This window comes from Tachypleus tridentatus, chromosome 12 (genome assembly GCF_004210375.1).
Source record: "Tachypleus tridentatus isolate NWPU-2018 chromosome 12, ASM421037v1, whole genome shotgun sequence".
Taxonomy (NCBI): Eukaryota; Metazoa; Arthropoda; class Merostomata; order Xiphosura; family Limulidae; genus Tachypleus; species Tachypleus tridentatus.
In genome coordinates, this window is record NC_134836.1 from 118956264 (window position 1) to 118982159 (window position 25896).

A 25896-nucleotide genomic window follows, 5' to 3' on the forward strand; every position below is an offset into this window, starting at 1 on the left:
GTTTGGAAAATGGTATTTTAATCTTTTTATTATATAGAGAGGCTCTTTGAAGTCGCGAAACGTTAGTAAACAATAGAGAGAAAATCTGAAGTGTTTAAGTATATTAGTTTTTATTGTCGGTGTTAAACGCATGATTTTAATGAAGTTTACTGAATAGAGGGCGCTGTAATATTTTTTTTTCCATAATATTTCTCGCAAACTTTGAAGTTGAATAATTTCAATCCAGTGCCACTACTTTGAATGTTGTTTGAATCTGTTCTGAATGGCACTATTAATATCCTATCCTTTTTCTTCGTTGTATTAAAAATGATTAGTATTGTGCTAATATTTTAGTGACGTATTTTTTCTAATTTATGTAGTAGATGAGGCCGCAACAGAAAATTTATTAACTATTTGGAATTTCTCACAGTATTTAAAATGCATGAAAATATGATTTTCTCTCTAATATACTATCCATAAGAAAATAGGAACTTGTAATGTTTTTAGAATTGTAACAATGCCTTGTTGTAAATTTGGGTTCCATATTCTCCAGCGTTGTATAACCAAATTTATAATATCTAAGGGCATGACATCATTGTATGTAAAGTACACCTAGCTAATTTAATTTTTAAGTTTCTGAGAAATGATAAAACAAATAATATTTATTATCATAACAAACCAGCTCTTCCTAATGTTAGCTGTTTGTTTCTTATAAATGGTAAAGTGGGTAATTTATGTCTTGATAAAGTAGATAGTTATTAACTTGATAAACTAGTTTCCATTAATATTAATTATATGGACAGGTGGTTAAGGCGCTCGACTCGTAATTGGATGGTCGCGGTTTCGAATCGTCGTCACACCAAACATGCTTACCCTTTCAGCCGTGGGGGCGTTATAAATGAACGGCCGATCCCACTATTCATTGGTAAAAGAGTAGCCCAAGAGTTGACAGTGGGTGGTAATGACTGGCTCCCTTCCCTTTAGTCTTACACTGCTAAATTAAGGGTGGCTAGTGCAGATAACCCTCATGTAGTTTTGCGCGAAATTCAAGAACAAAATAGTTATTCCTCAGAAATGGTAAAATGAATAACATTCACCTTTACAAAGCAACCTTTCTTACTAAAATTGCTGTTGCTCATGTTTCTTATTGAAACATTACCAAACCTTTAGTACAACACAAGAGGCTCGTTAGCTTGACTTAACAGGTGGAAGAGTGACTGAAAAGTTGTGATAGTTATAATCATTCATCTTTTTGATAGACAGAATGCCATGAAGTATCCTTCACTTCCTCCAGACATTAGTTTTTAACACTTGTCTCAGTCAGTGATTATGATGGCATCTCAGACATACTTATATCGTAATATTATTACAGTCTTAGTATTTATTGAGAGTGTTCTATAGTCATCAAATTTATGATTTGGCAAAAATGTAAAAGAAATTAGTTCTGATGTTGACAAGTGTAAAATTATGTTCCTGTGTTATGAAATTTAGGAAATGAATAGTTTCATGTATGAGAAGCTATGTTGGTAGTATAAATACTGTGTCCAGTTTGAGGAATGTTGTTCCAGTATCCTGAGACATTCTTTTGACACATATAAAGGTTCCATTTTTTCCTTGTTTTAGTAATAGTTAGCATTTTTATTATTTGTATTTGTTACTTTGACAACTGTTAACCGACAGATACAAATTATCATAAGCGAGTAAGATGATATTGTAGGTTGGAATGAGTTCCTTCCAGTTTTGCTGCTTTCTCTGAAGTTGGCTAAGACCCAAACTGTAAGACATTTGTTGTAAACATAATGTGTTTGTCAGTTTTCCTCCTTTCAAAGTGGAGGTAGTTGAATATAACTGGTTCATGCTGTTCATAGTTGACGTTCAACTTTTAATTCATGAAGCATTTCTTTAAAGTAACTCAAGGGCGAACATGAAGAGAAGTTGACCGGGATTTTTTGACAAATTCCTGACGAAGGACATGTTCAATGAAAAAAATTGATATCTGTAGCAGCAATAATCTAAATAATTCTATAATTACAATAAAATTAATAAATATCATGAAAGTTATTAACTAATTAAAATTAGTATTTCTGGTTATTCCAGTTATTCAAGTCTTGCTTGAGAATAATAAATTTTTAAGCCTAATAACTTATTACTTATCAAATATCATTAAGCTGTATTTGATTATGTTTATTATCTACATAATTTATTATTTATAATATTATGTCTGTAAAGAAAAGTGGGAAATACATATTTGTAATTTAAGATCTGAAAAAAATTGCAGTTTTATTATTTTAAAATGTATCACCTAGCTGTAGGTGGAAAAGAATCTGGTATGGTTACTGATAAAAGGTGCAGTATTGTCCAATGATTGTGTAGCTGTCGTGAAGAGAACATTTTCAGAGAAAGGTTGAAATGTAGAAGCCAGAATGTTAATATAAACTAGTAGAACATTAACGAGGCATCACGTGGAGAACTGTCTGCAGCTTTGGTCCCTTTACTACATTATGGTTATTAACGTGTTTGAAAGAGTACAGGGTCAGGTTTACAATTGCTTTTATAGTAGCTTTGTAGCTATCTAGAATGTTGCTTGTAGCATTTTGTTCTTAGTTTGTTTTGGTTATCAACATTTCATAGTACAGAGACAGACTGGCAATAACCTTGTAGCATTAATTTCTGTTACAGAAATCTTCACTGTAAGACTGTCACGTCCAAAGCACACAGTTCCTCCCTGTTTCAGTATAGTGTGTGAATATGACGACAACTCAGTGGTTGTTTCAAAAGTCTGATAACATAAAAATCAATTATTCATTATAGTAAAAGCACATAGGGCAAGAAATGTTTTGTGAATATCATTAACCTAAACATGATTAAACCTCAGCACTTTACATGAACCAAATTTAGAATATTGTTTTGTGACTTGGTGATAAACTAAACTAGAAATATTGTTTTGTGCTTGGTGATAAACTAAATATGGAGTGTTGTTTTATGACTTGGTGATAAACCAAACACGGAATATTGTTTTGTGACTTGGAGATAAACCAAACACAGAATGTTGTTTTATGACTTGGAGATAAACCAAACACGGAATATTGTTTTATGACTTGGAGATAAACCAAACACAGAATGTTGTTTTATGACTTGGAGATAAACCAAACACGGAATATTGTTTTATGACTTGGAGATAAACCAAACACGGAATATTGTTTTGTGACTTGGAGATAAACCAAACACAGAATGTTGTTTTATGACTTGGAGATAAACCAAACACAGAATATTGTTTTATGACTTGGAGATAAACCAAACACAGAATGTTGTTTTATGACTTGGAGATAAACCAAACACGGAATATTGTTTTGTGACTTGGAGATAAACCAAACACGGAATATTGTTTTGTGACTTGGAGATAAACCATACACGGACTATTGTTTTGTAACTAATGTATTAACTTCCATGCAACTTATAAAATTTTATGATTTGTATCACCATGTGTAGCTTTTCATGTGGGGTCAGATATTGTCATGAAAGTGAAGAACCATATGTATGTTAAGGATTAATTGTTAATCTAATTGGTGTATAAGGCAAGTTTATGAATTATTAAGCTTTAAGTAATTTTCATGAACGAAAAACAAAACACATTATGTAGCTAAATATATTTTTTCCATTTTTGTATTTACTTAGTCATGTAAGAGAATGTAACCTAAAGGTGTTTTTCTGTTTGATTTCTTGATAGTTTAGTAAAACTTAGTAGGTCTTCTATAAAAATATTTATATGAATGGATAAAATGTCCATGTTGTATAAAATTAATGTTTTGTGTATATCAGTGACTTCTATGTCATGATATACACTAGCTCAAGCCATGAATAATTAAACACCAACTTTTACTATGAGAGGCTGGCTACCTTCTAGAATATAGAAGATTCCTTTGCTTGAGATTAGTTATTCAATTCGAAGTACAATTTTTTACTTTTTGTGTAAGTGAGTGTACAAGATGAAAGAAAAGTTCAAGGTATTGAATTCAGCACCAGAGGATATCCCATGTACCATTGGGGATAACGTTTGTCATGTTTTTATAGCAAGAAATACATAAAGAAATACATTTTGTAAAGATGCTAGGTGTTTTATTACAAAGACATAATAAATTAAATACATGCAATAGATCGACAGCTTTAAGGTAACTATGAGGACTGTTTCTTCTTAAGTGTATTACAAAGAGAAATTGTTGGAGAAATGAAATATTTGTTATGATATAAATCTTGGGCAGGTCCTATTGACACTAGTAGTTTTTTGTTAAAAATGGTAAACTGTGCATACTTCCAAGTAACCCCCCATGATCACATGACTCCAAGTACAGTGTCATATGCAAGCGTATCTAACATTGGTGAGATCATAAGTTGGAACCAAATTTGGTGAAATATTTTACAAAATAGAAAAGTGTCTGAACTTTTGTTTTCTTTCATTTTATTAAACGTTTGGTGCATGAAAATTGCCTTGTATGAATGATGAAACTGCATCATAAACAGGGTCTCAGTGAACCCAAGTAAAGGAAAATGTCACCCTGTTTTATGGTAACAAAGTTGCATCCAGTTATATGAGTACAGTTGCTGTGTAAAAGATTTAAGTTGTTTCCTTTTAAAGTGTACATCGTCCATTATTTTGTATAAGGTGGGTGTTATGAATGTGCATCATTTATCATATTGTGTAATGCGGGTGTTATGAATATGCATCATTTATCACCTTGTGTAATGTGGGTGTTATGAATGTGCATCATTTATCATCTTGTGTAATGTGGGTGTTATGAATATGCATCATTTATCGTCTTGTGTGATGTGGGTGTTATGAATGTGCATCATTTATCATCTTGTGTAATGTGGGTGTTATGAATGTGCATTATCTTATGTAAGGTGGGGGGCATTTATAAAATCACTCCACACTTTTTCTTGCATTCTGGTTAACATTTTGATTGTTTCATACCAGGCTCTCCTACAGTACAAGAAGGATCTAAAACGCCCCCTACTGCTGGTGGTCCTGTGTCACTTGAGACGATGGATTCACCTGTAAACCAGCCACAGGACTTGCAAGTATTTACCGTGGGTTTTTTTCTGGCTCAACTACTTGGAATCTTGTGTGTAGCTTTGGCAGGGGCTTGGAGCGGTCATTATCTTGGAGGGTTTGCTTGGCAAAGTAACCCAAAGTTGCAGTTTAACTACCATCCATTGTTTATGGTCATAGGACTCGTGTTTCTGTACGGAGACGGTATGTTATTTCCTATTTACCGGTAATATGTTACATGCAAACAAGGCAGTATGTAAAGTTAAGTACAGATAATTTATCTAACATCTCAGGTTTGCTTTAATTTCTTTATATTTGCATAATTTTACACTTTATTTTACATATATTTGATTAATAAATTTGTTCACAGTTCCAAACTGGCTCTGTAAATGGTTTTATTTCTTCTTTTATAGTTTTACTGAAATCTGTTTCATACTAGTGACATGATGAATAGACATTCTTCAGGTTTAAATCTTAATATCTACTGTCCCCTGCTGTTACAGCAGTAAGTCTATGGATTTACAATGCTAAATTCAGGGGTTCAATTCCCCTCTGTGGACTCGGCAGATAGCCTGATGTGGTTTTGCTGTAAGAAAACTTACACATACACATAATATCAGCTGAATTGCTGTTAACAATATTTATTAAAGCTCCCCCTGATGGTTCAATGGTAAAGCTTGATGGTTACAACACTAAAACTGTATTTTGATACACTTGGTTGATACAGCAAAAATAGCATATTGTACAGTTTTGTGCCTAACTACAAACAGAATTTTGCACACCAAAATCACAAATGTTTGGATCCAAATGATATTTGAATTATATTCATATCACATGGAGTTTCAGTTTTGAAATGTATTTCATACAGCTAACTCCATGCACAAGTCTGGGCTTTAATAAAAGTAATGATTATTTCTAGTGTAAAACCTTTCCACTCTCCAGTTAGAATAAATTCTGTGGACATCCTTGCCTGTTAATATGTAATAATCTCAATCACGGTGATGAAGATGTTTTCTTTTATGTTTTTGTTTTTTTTAATTTTGAGCAAAGCTACATGAGGTCTGTCTGTGCTTTATGTATTGCAGAAAGTTTATTAACTGTACCTTGACACAATAAAACTACGTGACATAAAAACATTGAGAAAACCTAAACAGAATTAGCCATTTTTAGTGTTGTTTCTTTCAAAACCAAATAGAAAATAAAGTATAGTTGTAGATAATATTTTGTCTTAATTTATGTTAAAACTGATGTGAAATTAATCAAATGTTTTGCTCTGGTTTTCTTGTTCTTGTGAGGGAAGTGTTAACAAGAATAGAAGTGAATGTTTGGTTGTTCTTATGAGTGTTAACAAGAATAGAAGTGAATGTTTGGTTGTTCTTATGAGTGTTAACAATAGAAGTGAATGGTTGTTCTTATGAGTGTTAACAAGAATAGAAGTGAATGTTTGGTTGTTCTTATGAGTGTTAACAATAGAAGTGAATGGTTGTTCTTATGAGTGTTAACAAGAATAGAAGTGAATGTTTGGTTGTTCTTATGAGTGTTAACAAGAATAGAAGTGAATGTTTGGTTGTTCTTATGAGTGTTAACAAGAATAGAAGTGAATGTTTGGTTGTTCTTATGAGTGTTAACAATAGAAGTGAATGTTTGGTTGTTCTTATGAGTGTTAACAAGAATAGAAGTGAATGTTTGGTTGTTCTTATGAGTGTTAACAATAGAAGTGAATGTTTGGTTGTTCTTATGAGTGTTAACAATAGAAGTGAATGTTTGGTTGTTCTTATGAGTGTTAACAATAGAAGTGAATGTTTGGTTGTTCTTATGAGTGTTAACAATAGAAGTGAATGTTTGGTTGTTCTTATGAGTGTTAACAAGAATAGAAGTGAATGTTTGGTTGTTCTTATGAGTGTTAACAATAGAAGTGAATGTTTGGTTGTTCTTATGAGTTCTTATGAGTGTGTTAACAACAATAGAAGTGAATGTTTGGTTGTTCTTATGAGTGTTAACAATAGAAGTGAATGTTTGGTTGTTCTTATGAGTGTTAACAATAGAAGTGAATATTTGGTTGTTCTTATGAGTGTTAACAATAGAAGTGAATGTTTGAATTTTGTTCTTATGAGTGAATAGAAGTGTTAACAATAGAAGTGAATGTTTGGTTGTTCTTATGAGTGTTAACAATAGAAGTGAATGTTTGGTTGTTCTTATGAGTGTTAACAATAGAAGTGAATGTTTGGTTGTTCTTATGAGTGTTAACAATAGAAGTGAATGTTTGGTTGTTCTTATGAGTGTTAACAATAGAAGTGAATGTTTGGTTGTTCTTATGAGTGTTAACAATAGAAGTGAATGTTTGGTTGTTCTTATGAGTGTTAACAATGTTTGGTTGTTCTTATGAGTGTTAACAATAATAAGTGAATGTTTGGTTGTTCTTATGAGTGTTAACAATAGAAGTGAATGTTTGGTTGTTCTTATGAGTGTTAACAAGAATAGAAGTGAATGTTTGGTTGTTCTTATGAGTGTTAACAATAGAAGTGAATGTTTGGTTGTTCTTATGAGTGTTAACAATAGAAGTGAATGTTTGGTTGTTCTTATGAGTGTTAACAATAGAAGTGAATGTTTGGTTGTTCTTATGAGTGTTAACAATAGAAGTGAATGTTTGGTTGTTCTTATGAGTGTTAACAATAGAAGTGAATGTTTGGTTGTTCTTATGAGTGTTAACAATAGAAGTGAATGTTTGGTTGTTCTTATGAGTGTTAACAATAGAAGTGAATGTTTGGTTGTTCTTATGAGTGTTAACAATAGAAGTGAATGTTTGGTTGTTCTTATGAGTGTTAACAAGTGTTAACAAGAATAGAAGTGAATGTTTGGTTGTTCTTATGAGTGTTAACAATAGAAGTGAATGTTTGGTTGTTCTTATGAGTGTTAACAATAGAAGTGAATGTTTGGTTGTTCTTATGAGTGTTAACAACAATAGAAGTGAATGTTTGGTTGTTCTTATGAGTGTTAACAATAGAATGAGTGTTAACAATGAATGAAGTGAATTTTGGTTGTTCTTATGAGTGTTAACAATAGAAGTGAATGTTTGGTTGTTCTTATGAGTGTTAACAATAGAAGTGAATGTTTGGTTGTTCTTATGAGTGTTAACAATAGAAGTGAATGTTTGGTTGTTCTTATGAGTGTTAACAATAGAAGTGAATGTTTGGTTGTTCTTATGAGTGTTAACAATAGAAGTGAATGTTTGGTTGTTCTTATGAGTGAGTGTTAACAATAGAAGTGAATGTTTGGTTGTTCTTATGAGTGTTAACAATAGAAGTGAATGTTTGGTTGTTCTTATGAGTGTTAACAATAGAAGTGAATGTTTGGTTGTTCTTATGAGTGTTAACAATAGAAGTGAATGTTTGGTTGTTCTTATGAGTGTTAACAATAGAAGTGAATGTTTGGTTGTTCTTATGAGTGTTAACAATAGAAGTGAATGTTTGGTTGTTCTTATGAGTGTTAACAATAGAAGTGAATGTTTGGTTGTTCTTATGAGTGTTAACAACAGAAGTGAATGTTTGGTTGTTCAATAATGAAGTGAATGTTTGGTTGTTCTTATGAGTGTTAACAATAGAAGTGAATGTTTGGTTGTTCTTATGAGTGTTAACAATAGAAGTGAATGTTTGGTTGTTCTTATGAGTGTTAACAATAGAAGTGAATGTTTGGTTGTTCTTATGAGTGTTAACAATAGAAGTGAATGTTTGGTTGTTCTTATGAGTGTTAACAATAGAAGTGAATGTTTGGTTGTTCTTATGAGTGTTAACAATAGAAAGTGAATGTTTGGTTGTTCTTATGAGTGTTAACAATAGAAGTGAATGTTTGGTTGTTCTTATGAGTGTTAACAATAGAAGTGAATGTTTGGTTGTTCTTATGAGTGTTAACAATAGAAGTGAATGTTTGAGTTGTTCTTATGAGTGTTAACAATAGAAGTGAATGTTTGGTTGTTCTTATGAGTGTTAACAATAGAAGTGAATGTTTGGTTGTTCTTATGAGTGTTAACAATAATGAAGTGAATGTTTGGTTGTTCTTATGAGTGTTAACAATAGAAGTGAATGTTTGGTTGTTCTTATGAGTGTTAACAATAGAAGTGAAAGTGTTTGGTTGTTCTTATGAGTGTTAACAATAGAAGTGAATGTTTGGTTGTTCTTATGAGTGTTAACAATAGAAGTGAATGTTTGGTTGTTCTTATGAGTGTTAACAATAGAAGTGAATGTTTGGTTGTTCTTATGAGTGTTAACAATAGAAGTGAATGTTTGGTTGTTCTTATGAGTGTCCAATGTTTGGTTGTTCTTATGAGTGTTAACAATAGAAGTGAATGTTTGGTTGTTCTTATGAGTGTTAACAATAGAAGTGAATGTTTGGTTGTTCTTATGAGTGTTAACAATAGAAGTGAATGTTTGGTTGTTCTTATGAGTGTTAACAATAGAAGTGAATGTTTGGTTGTTCTTATGAGTGTTAACAATAGAAGTGAATGTTTGGTTGTTCTTATGAGTGTTAACAATAGAAGTGAATGTTTGGTTGTTCTTATGAGTGTTAACAATAGAAGTGAATGTTTGGTTGTTCTTATGAGTGTTAACAATAGAAGTGAATGTTTGGTTGTTCTTATGAGTGTTAACAATAGAAGTGAATGTTTGGTTGTTCTTATGAGTGTTAACAATAGAAGTGAATGTTTGGTTGTTCTTATGAGTGTTAACAATAGAAGTGAATGTTTGGTTGTTCTTATGAGTGTTAACAATAATGAAGTGTTAATGTGAATTTTGGTTGTTCTTATGAGTGTTAACAATAGAAGTGAATGTTTGGTTGTTCTTATGAGTGTTAACAATAGAAGTGAATGTTTGGTTGTTCTTATGAGTGTTAACAATAGAAGTGAATGTTTGGTTGTTCTTATGAGTGTTAACAATAGAAGTGAATGTTTGGTTGTTCTTATGAGTGTTAACAATAGAAGTGAATGTTTGGTTGTTCTTATGAGTGTTAACAATAGAAGTGAATGTTTGGTTGTTCTTATGAGTGTTAACAATAGAAGTGAATGTTTGGTTGTTCTTATGAGTGTTAACAATAGAAGTGAATGTTTGGTTGTTCTTATGAGTGTTAACAACAATAGAAGTGAATGTTTGGTTGTTCTTATGAGTGTTAACAACAATAGAAGTGAATGTTTGGTTGTTCTTATGAGTGTTAACAATAGAAGTGAATGTTTGGTTGTTCTTATGAGTGTTAACAATAGAAGTGAATGTTTGGTTGTTCTTATGAGTGTTAACAATAGAAGTGAATGTTTGGTTGTTCTTATGAGTGTTAACAATAGAAGTGAATGTTTGGTTGTTCTTATGAGTGTTAACAATAGAAGTGAATGTTTGGTTGTTCTTATGAGTGTTAACAATAGAAGTGAATGTTTGGTTGTTCTTATGAGTGTTAACAATAGAAGTGAATGTTTGGTTGTTCTTATGAGTGTTAACAATAGAAGTGAATGTTTGGTTGTTCTTATGAGTGTTAACAATAGAAGTGAATGTTTGGTTGTTCTTATGAGTGTTAACAATAGAAGTGAATGTTTGGTTGTTCTTATGAGTGTTAACAACAATAGAAGTGAATGTTTGGTTGTTCTTATGAGTGTTAACAATAGAAGTGAATGTTTGGTTGTTCTTATGAGTGTTAACAATAGAAGTGAATGTTTGGTTGTTCTTATGAGTGTTAACAAGAAGTGAGATGTTTGTTGATGAGTGTTTAGAAGTTGTTTGGTTGTTCTTATGAGTGTTAACAATAGAAGTGAATGTTTGGTTGTTCTTATGAGTGTTAACAATAGAAGTGAATGTTTGGTTGTTCTTATGAGTGTTAACAATAGAAGTGAATGTTTGGTTGTTCTTATGAGTGTTAACAATAGAAGTGAATAGATGAGTGAATGAAGTGGTTTGTTCTTATGAGAAGTGTTAACAACAATAGAAGTGAATGTTTGGTTGTTCTTATGAGTGTTAACAATAGAAGTGAATGTTTGGTTGTTCTTATGAGTGTTAACAATAGAAGTGAATGTTTGGTTGTTCTTATGAGTGTTAACAATAGAAGTGAATGTTTGGTTGTTCTTATGAGTGTTAACAACATAGAAGTGAATGTTTGGTTGTTCTTATGAGTGTTAACAATAGAAGTGAATGTTTGGTTGTTCTTATGAGTGTTAACAATAGAACAAGTGTTAACAATAGAAGTGAATGTTTGGTTGTTCTTATGAGTGTTAACAATAGAAGTGAATGTTTGGTTGTTCTTATGAGTGTTAACAATAGAAGTGAATGTTTGGTTGTTCTTATGAGTGTTAACAATAGAAGTGAATGTTTGGTTGTTCTTATGAGTGTTGTGAATGTTTGGTTGTTATGAGTGTTAACAATAGAAGTGAATGTTTGGTTGTTCTTATGAGTGTTAACAATAGAAGTGAATGTTTGGTTGTTCTTATGAGTGTTAACAATAGAAGTGAATGTTTGGTTGTTCTTATGAGTGTTAACAATAGAAGTGAATGTTTGGTTGTTCTTATGAGTGTTAACAATAGAAGTGAATGTTTGGTTGTTCTTATGAGTGTTAACAACAATAGAAGTGAATGTTTGGTTGTTCTTATGAGTGTTAACAATAGAAGTGAATGTTTGGTTGTTCTTATGAGTGTTAACAATAGAAGTGAATGTTTGGTTGTTCTTATGAGTGTTAACAATAGAAGTGAATGTTTGGTTGTTCTTATGAGTGTTAACAATAGAAGTGAATGTTTGGTTGTTCTTATGAGTGTTAACAATAGAAGTGAATGTTTGGTTGTTCTTATGAGTGTTAACAATAGAAGTGAATGTTTGGTTGTTCTTATGAGTGTTAACAATAGAAGTGAATGTTTGGTTGTTCTTATGAGTGTTAACAATAGAAGTGAATGTTTGGTTGTTCTTATGAGTGTTAACAATAGAAGTGAATGTTTGGTTGTTCTTATGAGTGTTAACAATAGAAGTGAATGTTTGGTTGTTCTTATGAGTGTTAACAATAGAAGTGAATGTTTGGTTGTTCTTATGAGTGTTAACAATAGAAGTGAATGTTTGGTTGTTCTTATGAGTGTTAACAATAGAAGAAGTGAATGTTTGGTTGTTCTTATGAGTGTTAACAATAGAAGTGAATGTTTGGTTGTTCTTATGAGTGTTAACAATAGAAGTGAATGTTTGGTTGTTCTAGAAGTGAATGTTTGGTTGTTCTTATGAGTGTTAACAATAGAAGTGAATGTTTGGTTGTTCTTATGAGTGTTAACAATAGAAGTGAATGTTTGGTTGTTCTTATGAAACAATAATAGAAGTGAATGTTTGGTTGTTCTTATGAGTGTTAACAATAGAAGTGAATGTTTGGTTGTTCTTATGAGTGTTAACAATAGAAGTGAATGTTTGGTTGTTCTTATGAGTGTTAACAACAAAGAGAAGTGAATGTTTGGTTGTTCTTATGAGTGTTAACACAATAGAAGTGAATGTTTGGTTGTTCTTATGAGTGTTAACAATAGAAGTGAATGTTTGGTTGTTCTTATGAGTGTTAACAATAGAAGTGAATGTTTGGTTGTTCTTATGAGTGTTAACAATAGAAGTGAATGTTTGGTTGTTCTTATGAGTGTTAACAATAGAAGTGAATGTTTGGTTGTTCTTATGAGTGTTAACAACAATAGAAGTGAATGTTTGGTTGTTCTTATGAGTGTTAACAATAGAAGTGAATGTTTGGTTGTTCTTATGAGTGTTAACAATAGAAGTGAATGTTTGGTTGTTCTTATGAGTGTTAACAATAGAAGTGAATGTTTGGTTGTTCTTATGAGTGTTAACAATAGAAGTGAATGTTTGGTTGTTCTTATGAGTGTTAACAATAGAAGTGAATGTTTGGTTGTTCTTATGAGTGTTAACAATAATAGAAGTGAATGTTTGGTTGTTCTTATGAGTGTTAACAATAGAAGTGAATGTTTGGTTGTTCTTATGAGTGTTAACAATAGAAGTGAATGTTTGGTTGTTCTTATGAGTGTTAACAATAGAAGTGAATGTTTGGTTGTTCTTATGAGTGTTAACAACAATAGAAGTGAATGTTTGGTTGTTCTTATGAGTGTTAACAATAGAAATGTTTGATGATGTTAACAATAGGTTGTTTGGTTGTTCTTATGAGTGTTAACAATAGAAGTGAATGTTTGGTTTAACAATAGTTGTTTGGTTGTTCTTATGAGTGTTAACAATAGAAGTGAATGTTTGGTTGTTCTTATGAGTGTTAACAATAGAAGTGAATGTTTGGTTGTTCTTATGAGTGTTAACAATAGAAGTGAATGTTTGGTTGTTCTTATGAGTGTTAACAACAATAGAAGTGAATGTTTGGTTGTTCTTATGAGTGTTAACAATAGAAGTGAATGTTTGGTTGTTCTTATGAGTGTTAACAATAGAAGTGAATGTTTGGTTGTTCTTATGAGTGTTAACAATAGAAGTGAATGTTTGGTTGTTCTTATGAGTGTTAACAATAGAAGTGAATGTTTGGTTGTTCTTATGAGTGTTAACAATAATAAATGAATGTTTGGTTGTTCTTATGAGTGTTAACAATAGAAGTGAATGTTTGGTTGTTCTTATGAGTGTTAACAATAGAAGTGAATGTTTGGTTGTTCTTATGAGTGTTAACAATAGAAGTGAATGTTTGGTTGTTCTTATGAGTGTTAACAACAGAAGTGAATGTTTGGTTGTTCTTATGAGTGTTAACAATAGAAGTGAATGTTTGGTTGTTCTTATGAGTGTTAACAAGAATAGAAGTGAATGTTTGGTTGTTCTTATGAGTGTTAACAAGAATAGAAGTGAATGTTTGGTTGTTCTTATGAGTGTTAACAATAGAATGTTTGGTTGTTCTTATGAGTGAATGTGAATGTTCTTATGAGTGTTAACAATAGAAGTGAATGTTTGGTTGTTCTTATGAGTGTTAACAATAGAAGTGAATGTTTGGTTGTTCTTATGAGTGTTAACAATAGAAGTGAATGTTTGGTTGTTCTTATGAGTGTTAACAATAGAAGTGAATGTTTGGTTGTTCTTATGAGTGTTAACAATAGAAGTGAATGTTTGGTTGTTCTTATGAGTGTTAACAATAGAAGTGAATGTTTGGTTGTTCTTATGAGTGTTAACAATAGAAGTGAATGTTTGGTTGTTCTTATGAGTGTTAACAATAGAAGTGAATGTTTGGTTGTTCTTATGAGTGTTAACAATAGAAGTGAATGTTTGGTTGTTCTTATGAGTGTTAACAATAGAAGTGAATGTTTGGTTGTTCTTATGAGTGTTAACAATAGAAGTGAATGTTTGGTTGTTCTTATGAGTGTTAACAATAGAAGTGAATGTTTGGTTGTTCTTATGAGTGTTAACAATAGAAGTGAATGTTTGAGTGTGTTCTTTGGTTGTTCTTATGAGTGTTAACAATAGAAGTGAATGTTTGGTTGTTCTTATGAGTGTTAACAATAGAAGTGAATGTTTGGTTGTTCTTATGAGTGTTAACAATAGAAGTGAATGTTTGGTTGTTCTTATGAGTGTTAACAATAGAAGTGAATGTTTGGTTGTTCTTATGAGTGTTAACAATAGAAGTGAATGTTTGGTTGTTCTTATGAGTGTTAACAATAGAAGTGAATGTTTGGTTGTTCTTATGAGTGTTAACAATAGAAGTGAATGTTTGGTTGTTCTTATGAGTGTTAACAATAGAAGTGAATGTTTGGTTGTTCTTATGAGTGTTAACAATAGAAGTGAATGTTTGGTTGTTCTTATGAGTGTTAACAATAGAAGTGAATGTTTGGTTGTTCTTATGAGTGTTAACAATAGAAGTGAATGTTTGTTTGTTCTTATGAGTGTTAACAATAGAAGTGAATGTTTGGTTGTTCTTATGAGTGTTAACAATAGAAGTGAATGTTTGGTTGTTCTTATGAGTGTTAACAATAGAAGTGAATGTTTGGTTGTTCTTATGAGTGTTAACAATAGAAGTGAATGTTTGGTTGTTCTTATGAGTGTTAACAATAGAAGTGAATGTTTGGTTGTTCTTATGAGTGTTAACAATAGAAGTGAATGTTTGGTTGTTCTTATGAGTGTTAACAATAGAAGTGAATGTTTGGTTGTTCTTATGAGTGTTAACAATAGAAGTGAATGTTGTTCTTATGAGTTGTTCTTAGAAGTGAATGTTTGAGAGTGTTAACAATAGAAGTGAATGTTTGGTTGTTCTTATGAGTGTTAACAATAATGTTTGGTTGTTCTTATGAGTGTTAACAATAGAAGTGAATGTTTGGTTGTTCTTATGAGTGTTAACAATAGAAGTGAATGTTTGGTTGTTCTTATGAGTGTTAACAATGAAGTGAATGTTTGGTTGTTCTTATGAGTGTTAACAATAGAAGTGAATGTTTGGTTGTTCTTATGAGTGTTAACAATAGAAGTGAATGTTTGGTTGTTCTTATGAGTGTTAACAATAATAAAGTGAATGTTTGGTTGTTCTTATGAGTGTTAACAAGAATAGAAGTGAATGTTTGGTTGTTCTTATGAGTGTTAACAAGAATAGAAGTGAATGTTTGGTTGTTCTTATGAGTGTTAACAATAGAAGTGAATGTTTGGTTGTTCTTATGAGTGTTAACAATAGAAGTGAATGTTTGGTTGTTCAATTATGAGTGTTAACAATAGAAGTGAATGTTTGGTTGTTCTTATGAGTGTTAACAATAATAGAAGTGAATGTTTGGTTGTTCTTATGAGTGTTAACAAGAATAGTGAATGTTTGGTTGTTCTTATGAGTGTTAACAATAGAAGTGAATGTTTGGTTGTTCTTATGAGTGTTAACAATAGAAGTGAATGTTTGGTTGTTCTTATGAGTGTTAACAATAGAAGTGAATGTTTGGTTGTTCTTATGAGTGTTAACAATAGAAGTGAATGTTTGGTTGTTCTTATGAGTGTTAACAATAGAAGTGAATGTTTGGTTGTTCTTATGAGTGTTAACAATAGAAGTGAATGTTTGGTTGTTCAATTATGAGTGTTAACAATAGAAGTGAATGTTTGGTTGTTCTTATGAGTGTTAACAATAGAAGTGAATGTTTAGAAGTTGTTCTTATGAGTGTTAACAAGAAGTGAGAAGTGAATGTTTGGTTGTTCTTATGAGTGTTAACAAGAATAGAAGTGAATGTTTGGTTGTTCTTATGAGTGTTAACAATAGAAGTGAATGTTTGGTTGTTCTTATGAGTGTTAACAAGAATAGAAGTGAATGTTTGGTTGTTCTTATGAGTGTTAACAATAGAAGTGAATGTTTGGTTGTTCTTATGAGTGTTAACAATAGAAGTGAATGTTTGGTTGTTCTTATGAGTGTTAACAATAGAAGTGAATGTTTGGTTGTTCTTATGAGTGTTAACAATAGAAGTGAATGTTTGGTTGTTCTTATGAGTGTTAACAATAGAAGTGAATGTTTGGTTGTTCTTATGAGTGTTAACAATAGAAGTGAATGTTTGGTTGTTCTTATGAGTGTTAACAATAGAAGTGAATGTTTGGTTGTTCTTATGAGTGTTAACAATAGAAGTGAATGTTTGGTTGTTCTTATGAGTGTTAACAATAGAAGTGAATGTTTGGTTGTTCTGAGTGTTAACAATAGAAGTGTTATGAGTGTTAACAATAGAAGTGAATGTTTGGTTGTTCTTATGAGTGTTAACAATAGAAGTGAATGTTTGGTTGTTCTTATGAGTGTTAACAATAAAGTGAAGTGAATGTTCTTGAGTTGTTTGTTCTTATGAGTGTTAACAATAGAAGTGATGATGAGTGTTAACAATAGAAGTGAATGTTTGGTTGTTCTTATGAGTGTTAACAAGAGAAGTGAATGTGATGAGTGTTAACAACAATAGAAGTGAATGTTTGGTTGTTCTTATGAGTGTTAACAATAGAAGTGAATGTTTGGTTGTTCTTATGAGTGTTAACAATGAATGTTTGGTTGTTCTTATGAGTGTTAACAATAAGTGAATGTTTGGTTGTTCTTATGAGTGTTAACAATAGAAGTGAATGTTTGGTTGTTCTTATGAGTGTTAACAATAGAAGTGAATGTTTGGTTGTTCTTATGAGTGTTAACAATAGAAGTGAATGTTTGGTTGTTCTTATGAGTGTGTTAACAATAGAAGTGAATGTTTGGTTGTTCTTATGAGTGTTAACAATAGAAGTGAATGTTTGGTTGTTCTTATGAGTGTTAACAATAGAAGTGAATGTTTGGTTGTTCTTATGAGTGTTAACAATAGAAGTGAATGTTTGTTCTTATGAGTGTGAAGTTCTTATGAGTGTTAACAATAGAAGTGAATGTTTGGTTGTTCTTATGAGTGTTAACAATAGAAGTGAATGTTTGGTTGTTCTTATGAGTGTTAACAATAGAAGTGAATGTTTGGTTGTTCTTATGAGTGTTAACAATAGAAGTGAATGTTTGGTTGTTCTTATGAGTGTTAACAATAGAAGTGAATGTTTGGTTGTTCTTATGAGTGTTAACAATAGAAGTGAATGTTTGGTTGTTCTTATGAGTGTTAACAATAGAAGTGAATGTTTGGTTGTTCTTATGATGTTAGTGTTAACAATAGAAGTGAATGTTTGGTTGTTCTTATGAGTGTTAACAATAGAAGTGAATGTTTGGTTGTTCTTATGAGTGTTAACAATAGAAGTGAATGTTTGGTTGTTCTTATGAGTGTTAACAATAGAAGTGAATGTTTGGTTGTTCTTATGAGTGTTAACAATAGAAGTGAATGTTTGGTTGTTCTTATGAGTGTTAACAATAGAAGTGAATGTTTGGTTGTTCTTATGAGTGTTAACAATAGAAGTGAATGTTTGGTTGTTCTTATGAGTGTTAACAATAGAAGTGAATGTTTGGTTGTTCTTATGAGTGTTAACAATAGAAGTGAATGTTTGGTTGTTCTTATGAGTGTTAACAATAGAAGTGAATGTTTGGTTGTTCTTATGAGTGTTAACAACAATAGAAGTGAATGTTTGGTTGTTCTTATGAGTGTTAACAATAGAAGTGAATGTTTGGTTGTTCTTATGAGTGTTAACAATAGAAGTGAATGTTTGGTTGTTCTTATGAGTGTTAACAATAGAAGTGAATGTTTGGTTGTTCTTATGAGTGTTATAGAAGTGAATGTTTGGTTGTTCTTACAATAGAAGTGAATGTTTGGTTGTTCTTATGAGTGTTAACAAAGTGAATAGAAGTGAATGTTTGGTTGTTCTTATGAGTGTTAACAATAGAAGTGAATGTTTGGTTGTTCTTATGAGTGTTAACAATAGAAGTGAATGTTTGGTTGTTCTTATGAGTGTTAACAATAGAAGTGAATGTTTGGTTGTTCTTATGAGTGTTAACAATAGAAGTGAATGTTTGGTTGTTCTTATGAGTGTTAACAATAGAAAAGTGAATGTTTGGTTGTTCTTATGAGTGTTAACAATAGAAGTGAATGTTTGGTTGTTCTTATGAGTGTTAACAATAGAAGTGAATGTTTGGTTGTTCTTATGAGTGTTAACAATAGAAGTGAATGTTTGGTTGTTCTTATGAGTGTTAACAATAGAAGTGAATGTTTGGTTGTTCTTATGAGTGTTAACAATAGAAGTGAATGTTTGGTTGTTCTTATGAGTGTTAACAATAGAAGTGAATGTTTGGTTGTTCTTATGAGTGTTAACAATAGAAGTGAATGTTTGGTTGTTCTTATGAGTGTTAACAATAGAAGTGAATGTTTGGTTGTTCTTATGAGTGTTAACAATAGAAGTGAATGTTTGGTTGTTCTTATGAGTGTTAACAAGAAGTAGAAGTGAATGTTTGGTTGTTCTTATGAGTGTTAACAATAGAAGTGAATGTTTGGTTGTTCTTATGAGTGTTAACAAGAATGAGTGAATGTTTGGTTGTTCTTATGAGTGTTAACAATAGAAGTGAATGTTTGGTTGTTCTTATGAGTGTTAACAATAGAAGTGAATGTTTGGTTGTTCTTATGAGTGTTAACAATAGAAGTGAATGTTTGGTTGTTCTTATGAGTGTTAACAATAGAAGTGAATGTTTGGTTGTTCTTATGAGTGTTAACAAGAATAGAAGTGAATGTTTGGTTGTTCTTATGAGTGTTAACAATAGAAGTGAATGTTTGGTTGTTCTTATGAGTGTTAACAATAGAAGTGAATGTTTGGTTGTTCTTATGAGTGTTAACAATAGAAGTGAATGTTTGGTTGTTCTTATGAAGTGAATGTTTGGTTGTTCTTATGAGTGTTAACAATAGAAGTGAATGTTTGGTTGTTCTTATGAGTGTTAACAATAGAAGTGAATGTTTGGTTGTTCTTATGAGTGTTAACAATAGAAGTGAATGTTTGGTTGTTCTTATGAGTGTTAACAATAGAAGTGAATGTTTGGTTGTTCTTATGAGTGTTAACAATAGAAGTGAATGTTTGGTTGTTCTTATGAGTGTTAACAATAGAAGTGAATGTTTGGTTGTTCTTATGAGTGTTAACAATAGAAGTGAATGTTTGGTTGTTCTTATGAGTGTTAACAATAGAAGTGAATGTTTGGTTGTTCTTATGAGTGTTAAACAATAGAAGTGAATGTTTGGTTGTTCTTATGAGTGTTAACAATAGAAGTGAATGTTTGGTTAACAATGAGTGTTAGAAGTGAATGTGAATGTTTAGAAGTGAATTGTTCTTATGAGTGTTAACAATAGAAGTGAATGTTTGGTTGTTCTTATGAGTGTTAACAATAGAAGTGAATGTTTGGTTGTTCTTATGAGTGTTAACAATAGAAGAAGTGAATGTTTGGTTGTTCTTATGAGTGTTAACAATAGAAGTGAATGTTTGGTTGTTCTTATGAGTGTTAACAATAGAAGTGAATGTTTGGTTGTTCTTATGAGTGTTAACAATAGAAGTGAATGTTTGGTTGTTCTTATGAGTGTTAACAATAGAAGTGAATGTTTGGTTGTTCTTATGAGTGTTAACAATAGAAGTGAATGTTTGGTTGTTCTTATGAGTGTTAACAAGAATAGAAGTGAATGTTTGGTTGTTCTTATGAGTGTTAACAAGAATAGAAGTGAATGTTTGGTTGTTCTTATGAGTGTTAACAATAGAAGTGAATGTTTGGTTGTTCTTATGAGTGTTAACAATAGAAGTGAATGTTTGGTTGTTCTTATGAGTGTTAACAAGAATAGAAGTGAATGTTTGGTTGTTCTTATGAGTGTTAACAAGAATAGAAGTGAATGTTTGGTTGTTCTTATGAGTGTTAACAATAGAAGTGAATGTTTGGTTGTTCTTATGAGTGTTAACAATAATAGAAGTGAATGTTTGGTTGTTCTTATGAGTGTTAACAACAATAGAAGTGAATGTTTGGTTGTTCTTATGAGTGTTAACAATAGAAGTGAATGTTTGGTTGTTCTTATGAGTGTTAACAACAATAGAAGTGAATGTTTGGTTGTTCTTATGAGTGTTAACAATAGAAGTGAATGTTTGGTTGTTCTTATGAGTGTTAACAATAGAAGTGAATGTTTGGTTGTTCTTATGAGTGTTAACAATAGAAGTGAATGTTTGGTTTATTACTTTTCCATCTTTAGTTAAAGAATATGAAACATTTCGTTTTTGTTTCAGCTATCCTTGTGTATCGAGTTATGCGGAATGAGAGGAAAAAAGTCCTGAAACTCATCCATGCAGGATTACACATGCTGGCATTTGTCTTCATAGTTGTGGCACTCAAGGCAGTGTTTGACTCTCATAACTTGGCTGCAGATCCCATCCCTAACTTGTACTCTCTTCACAGTTGGTTAGGCTTAGCTGCTGTTATTTTGTTTAGTTTACAGGTGAGTAATCAAAATGGTGCTTGTCTACAAATAATTTATTTCCTAAATATAAGATTGTTCTTGGTAGCATATGCTGCATTGAAGTCACGATCACTTTTTGTGCCTGGGGTATTTTAGCTGATACCTAAAATCTGTTTTTTTTGTGAAAGTTTAGTATTTGTTTTTGTCGAGTCTGTTTGTGAAAATTTATGTCAGTCTTACAGTTTTTAGCTGTATAACTTTTTTACATCCCAGTCTAACTATCATAATAAAAGGTAAATTTCACAATACATTTATCAGTTTATTATTATTATTACTTATTTAAATACAGTAGAAAAATATCGAAAATATCTTTTAGCAAAATTAATTTTAACATAATACCAATCAACAAGTACAGGTTCATTTATTTTTTTTATAATTTATTCATACTGATTGGGCTCGGCATGGCCAAGCGTGTTAAGGTGTGTGACTCATAATCTGAGGGTTGCGGGTTCGCATCCCCATCGCACCAAACGTGTTCTCCCTTTCAGCCGTGGGGGCATTATAATGTTACGGTCAATCCCACTGTTCATTGGTAAAAGAGTAGCCCAAGAGTTGGCAGTGGGTGGTGATGACTAGCTGCATTCCCTCTAGTCTTACACTGTTAAATTAGGGACGGCTAGCACAGATAGCCCTCGAGTAGCTTTGTGTGAAATTCAAAAAACAAACAAATCAAACAATCATACTGTATGCAGTAACACATTTTCAGTAGAAGTTTCTAGAATCTGTGTGTTTGCAAACATCAACCATACTAATTTTTTTGTAAAAATATAAAGGAACATGAAATCCGAAATATTTTATCCTTCCATAATTAGTAATGAATGTATATTCAGATAAAATTTGGTAACTAATCTTTGGTTTGTGCAGATGTCTGCACATAGAGATTTCCTGGAAAACCATACATAAAGAGATCGTAAACTTGGTTCAGTCTTTAAGCTTGGGCAAAGACTACATACAGCAACGGTTGTTGTATTGGAAAAGACTACATACAGCGATGATTGTTGTATTGGATGTATATCTACTTGTCCCTGTTTCTGTCTCATGCTTTTTAGAATTCTCATATTCATTTCAAAGAATGGTACAGAAACTTGTACAAAGCAGTATAAGCTGCAGGTCAATCTGCCTTAAATGTTTAAAGTTGTTGACAAAAGTAATTGAGGAGCATGCTATATTACAATGGAAATGTTTTCTGATTTCAAAGTGTGGTCTCTTTATGATTTTGTTTTTTCTCTGTCTTGTACAATTCTTTTGTTCTTCTATATATATACAGCCAGAATATCCATACAATAAACTTAGAAACTGACCACAATTGGTTAAGATTCCTGTACTTCTGTATAAATATTTCAATAGCATATCTATGCTTGTTTTTCCTCTGCTGTCCTCCTTCATACTAATTTCCTACATAACACTTCTGACACCTGATGTAATGTTGATACTTATAACTCGCAGCTGGACATTGGTGTACCTGAATACCACAAAAACAGCCATTATTTTACCAAAACAAGAACAACTCAATCAATGAAATCTTTGTTGCTGTTTACATTTGTAACATTTGTGATTAAACTTTCATTAAATTATCTGATTAATTTTAATATAATTTAAACACAATTGCTTTCTAACTTACCACTAATTGATCATTTAACTTTTCTTTAGTTTGTATGTGGCTTCATGTCATACCTTTTTCCTGGAGTTAGTCAATACTGGAGAGCCTGGTACCTTCCTGTTCACGTATACTTTGGAGTTGTTGTCTACGTATTGGGACTCGGATCTTGTTTGATGGGGATTACAGAGAAACTGGTATTTTCCTTGTGAGTAGATACTTGGAATTATTATGTAACGTTGTAGACGTACTGTCCATGAACTTAGTAAGTGATACCAACATTGTGATAACTCTTTAAGTATGTAGACTGTATTTTGTGAACTTTTTTGTGGTTTAGTTTTGCACTAGAGGATGCTTTGGGCAGCTGTACAGAGTCCTCTGTCAATTTTGTAAAAGTTCCTAAGGTGTATTTTGCACATTGAATACATTATAGAATCTTACATTAAAGAAAATTATTCCATGTGTAAGAAACTTTGCTTCCTGTGAGCAACTCTAAGACTATTATAGAACATCATTGAGTTAATTTCTATTTTTTGATTTTGGATGAGATTCTAAACTTCCTGTATGTGAATTAAAAGCTTTATTTAAATTTTTTTCTAGAAAGTCAAGTTACAAGGATTTGCCTGGAACAGCTGTGTTAGGAAATATCCTTGGTGTAGTGCTTGTTTGCTTTGGAATCCTGATTGTATACCTTGTAACTACTCCGCAGTTTAAACGTCAACCATTACCAGAAGAAGTAAATCTACAACTGACACCACATTCTCCCATCAACTAATCCTGTTCTCTGTCTTCCCATTCTCCCATCAACTAATCCTGTTCTCTATCTTCCCATTCTCCCATCAACTAATCCTGTTCTCTGTCTTCCCATTCTCCCATCAACTAATCCTGTTTTCTCTTCCCATTCTCCCACCGGCTAATCCTGTTTTCTCTCTTCCCATTCTCCCACCGGCTAATCCTGTTTTCTCTTCCCATTCTCCCACCAGCTAATCCTGATTTCTGTCTTCCCATTCTCCCACCGGCTAATCCTGTTTTCTGTCTTTCCATTCTCCCACCGGCTAATCCTGTTTTCTGTCTTCCCATTCTCCCACCGGCTAATCCTGTTTTCTCTCTTCCCATTCTCCCACCAGCTAACCCTGTTTTCAAACATCTTGTTTTCCTGACAGTTAATCCTGTTCTGTAAACAGCTTTCTTATTAATATTATGGCTATTTCTAAGCTACACTTGCCACATTATAGTTTCATATGTTTTACACAGAACAGTTAAGCAAGTGTTACATGTGTTGTTCAACTTGTACTGTTTTCCATCAAGTGGCATCTTTCTTTTAATTTTTTCTCCCTTCCCTTCTATGATATTCTTACTTTCCAGTTATAAACAACCAACAAGTTTTAAATCTATATAGTATTTGTCCGTGTGATTGTGGCTTTTTGTAATCAGATACTGACCAGTGCAGTGGTCAGAAAGTTTTGACTTATCCATTGGTCAAGGCTGTCATCTCATGAAATGTTGCATTTATAGCTAGTTGATAAAGGATATTTTCATTCAAATCATGTTGTTGCTGTTCATAGTAAGTGTATTAACTTTGTGAGTCTGTAAACAAGTGGTTTAGTATGTGATATGGTGTTTTAAAATGGTGAGACTCTGTTATTTCTTGCTGAATGTTAATTCTAAGTCAGTTTGATTTACTGAGAGAGTTGAATGTAAAAAAAAAAAAAATTATTGACCTATATTTAATGATACAGTAAAACTGATGTAATTTATGACACTCTGAGTCTAAGAAAAACAGCACTGGAATGCTGCCTGAACACTGTCATGTAAATTGGGACACCCAAATTAAACAGAATAATATTTTGTTTTCTTAAACCTTTGTATGTTATAATGTCTGCTTCACCAGTTAGATATGTGAAGAAAATTACAGTTTAGCTTCTTGATTCATTTTATTTATGTCAGACTTGTTTAGTAAAATTTATAAAACTCTGTTCTATCAGATTAAAGTTATTGTGCAAATAACCAATAAAACATTGCTTACATTGTATTCATCAGTGTACAATAAGACAGTGCTAACATTAAACCAGCAGTGTACAATAGAATAGTGCTAACATTAGACTTGGCTGTACAACAACAACAAAATTCTACAAATGTAATATTTGTTTTGTGAGATGTTATGTAATTATTTGAAAAGTTATATTTTCAAATAATTATATAATTGGTTGGAGTCCACAAGTAAACCAAACTTGTCTTCGGTTGTGATAATTTTATCGTAGTTTCAACCTTTACAGTTTCACATGCTCAGATATTCTTTGTGCAATGTGAAATAAGTAACATTCCAGAAAAATTCGGACTTCTCCAAATACTAGTCAAAAAAAAGAAAACCAAAGACGTACAATAAATGATCAGTGAAACATTACATCTGTTTCACTCTACATTGGAAAGACTTTATAAAAAATATATGTTAAAAAGTTATGGAAAGGTGTGTATGCATGTTTATATATATATATAAATTATTACTGTAGCATGTGTACTTGAAACTGGAATTTAATATTAGCTTTTCTTTTGTCTTGTTTGGTTGTACAACTTTGAAAGATTTTCTGAAGTTGCAAGTCCCTTATGAATATTGAAAAACATATATATGAATCAGTAATTGATTATTCTTAAATGTTTTTCTGCATTTATGTAAACTAACTGGAAATAAACAACTGTACGCATACTTAACTTTCTGTAATGTTTTATCTTGAACGTGTTGGTGCTGATTTGATTCATAAATATATATTTGTTTTCCTGGGTTTAATAAAGTAAATATACTTGTAACTAACACTTACAATAGTTAGACTTTTTGGATATTTGTTGTACTAATTAAAATTATTTCTTACGTCTGATTAAAGATCTTAATGAAATAGGTACACCAATGTTAATGAAATTGAAGTGTGTTGGTTGTAGGTTTCAAATTCTATTGGACTACTACATGAATGGTAATGCAACCTGGTCTCTATTCATGGAGAGAAAAACAAAAAAACTATGTGTTGGTCTGTACGTGTAGAGACCAAAACACAGAACTACCACAGGTTGGTCTGTATGTGTAGAGACCAAAACAAGGAACTACCACATGTTGGTCTGTACATGTAGAGACCAAAACAAGAAACTACCAGATGTTGGTCTGTACATGTAGAGACCAAAACACAGAACTACCACATGTTGGTCTGTACATGTAGAGACCAAAACACAGAACTACCACAGGTTGGTCTGTATGTGTAGAGACCAAAACAAGGAACTACCACATGTTGGTCTGTACATGTAGAGACCAAAAAAGAAACTACCACAGGTTGGTCTGTATGTGTAGAGACCAAAACAAGGAACTACCACATGTTGGTCTGTACATGTAGAGACCAAAACAAGAAACTACCACATGTTGGTCTGTACATGTAGAGACCAAAACAAGAAACTACC

The 25896-nt window shown here is 31.8% G+C and overlaps 1 protein-coding gene and 1 long non-coding RNA gene across 6 annotated transcripts in view; one reads left to right on the top strand and one right to left on the bottom strand.

Moving 5' to 3' along the window:
- LOC143234500 (transmembrane ascorbate-dependent reductase CYB561-like) overlaps nt 1-25164 on the top strand; it is a 49510-nt gene extending 24346 nt beyond the window's left edge. For all 5 annotated transcript variants that reach the window (XM_076471907.1, XM_076471906.1, XM_076471905.1 and 2 more), the window contains 4 exons: nt 4952-5230; nt 20629-20837; nt 22509-22663; nt 23056-25164. In XM_076471907.1, the coding sequence (XP_076328022.1) occupies nt 5020-5230; nt 20629-20837; nt 22509-22663; nt 23056-23230 (750 nt within the window). In that variant the 5' untranslated portion in view covers nt 4952-5019 and the 3' untranslated portion in view covers nt 23231-25164. The remainder of the gene's footprint in view (nt 1-4951; nt 5231-20628; nt 20838-22508; nt 22664-23055) is intronic.
- Nucleotides 1581-22602, bottom strand: LOC143234502 (uncharacterized). Its single transcript, XR_013018690.1, has 3 exons — nt 22480-22602; nt 22160-22320; nt 1581-1939 (listed from the first exon to the last, which is right to left on the bottom strand). It is a non-coding gene; the product is annotated as an uncharacterized LOC143234502 (long non-coding RNA).
- Nucleotides 25165-25896: the final 732 nt, after the last annotated feature.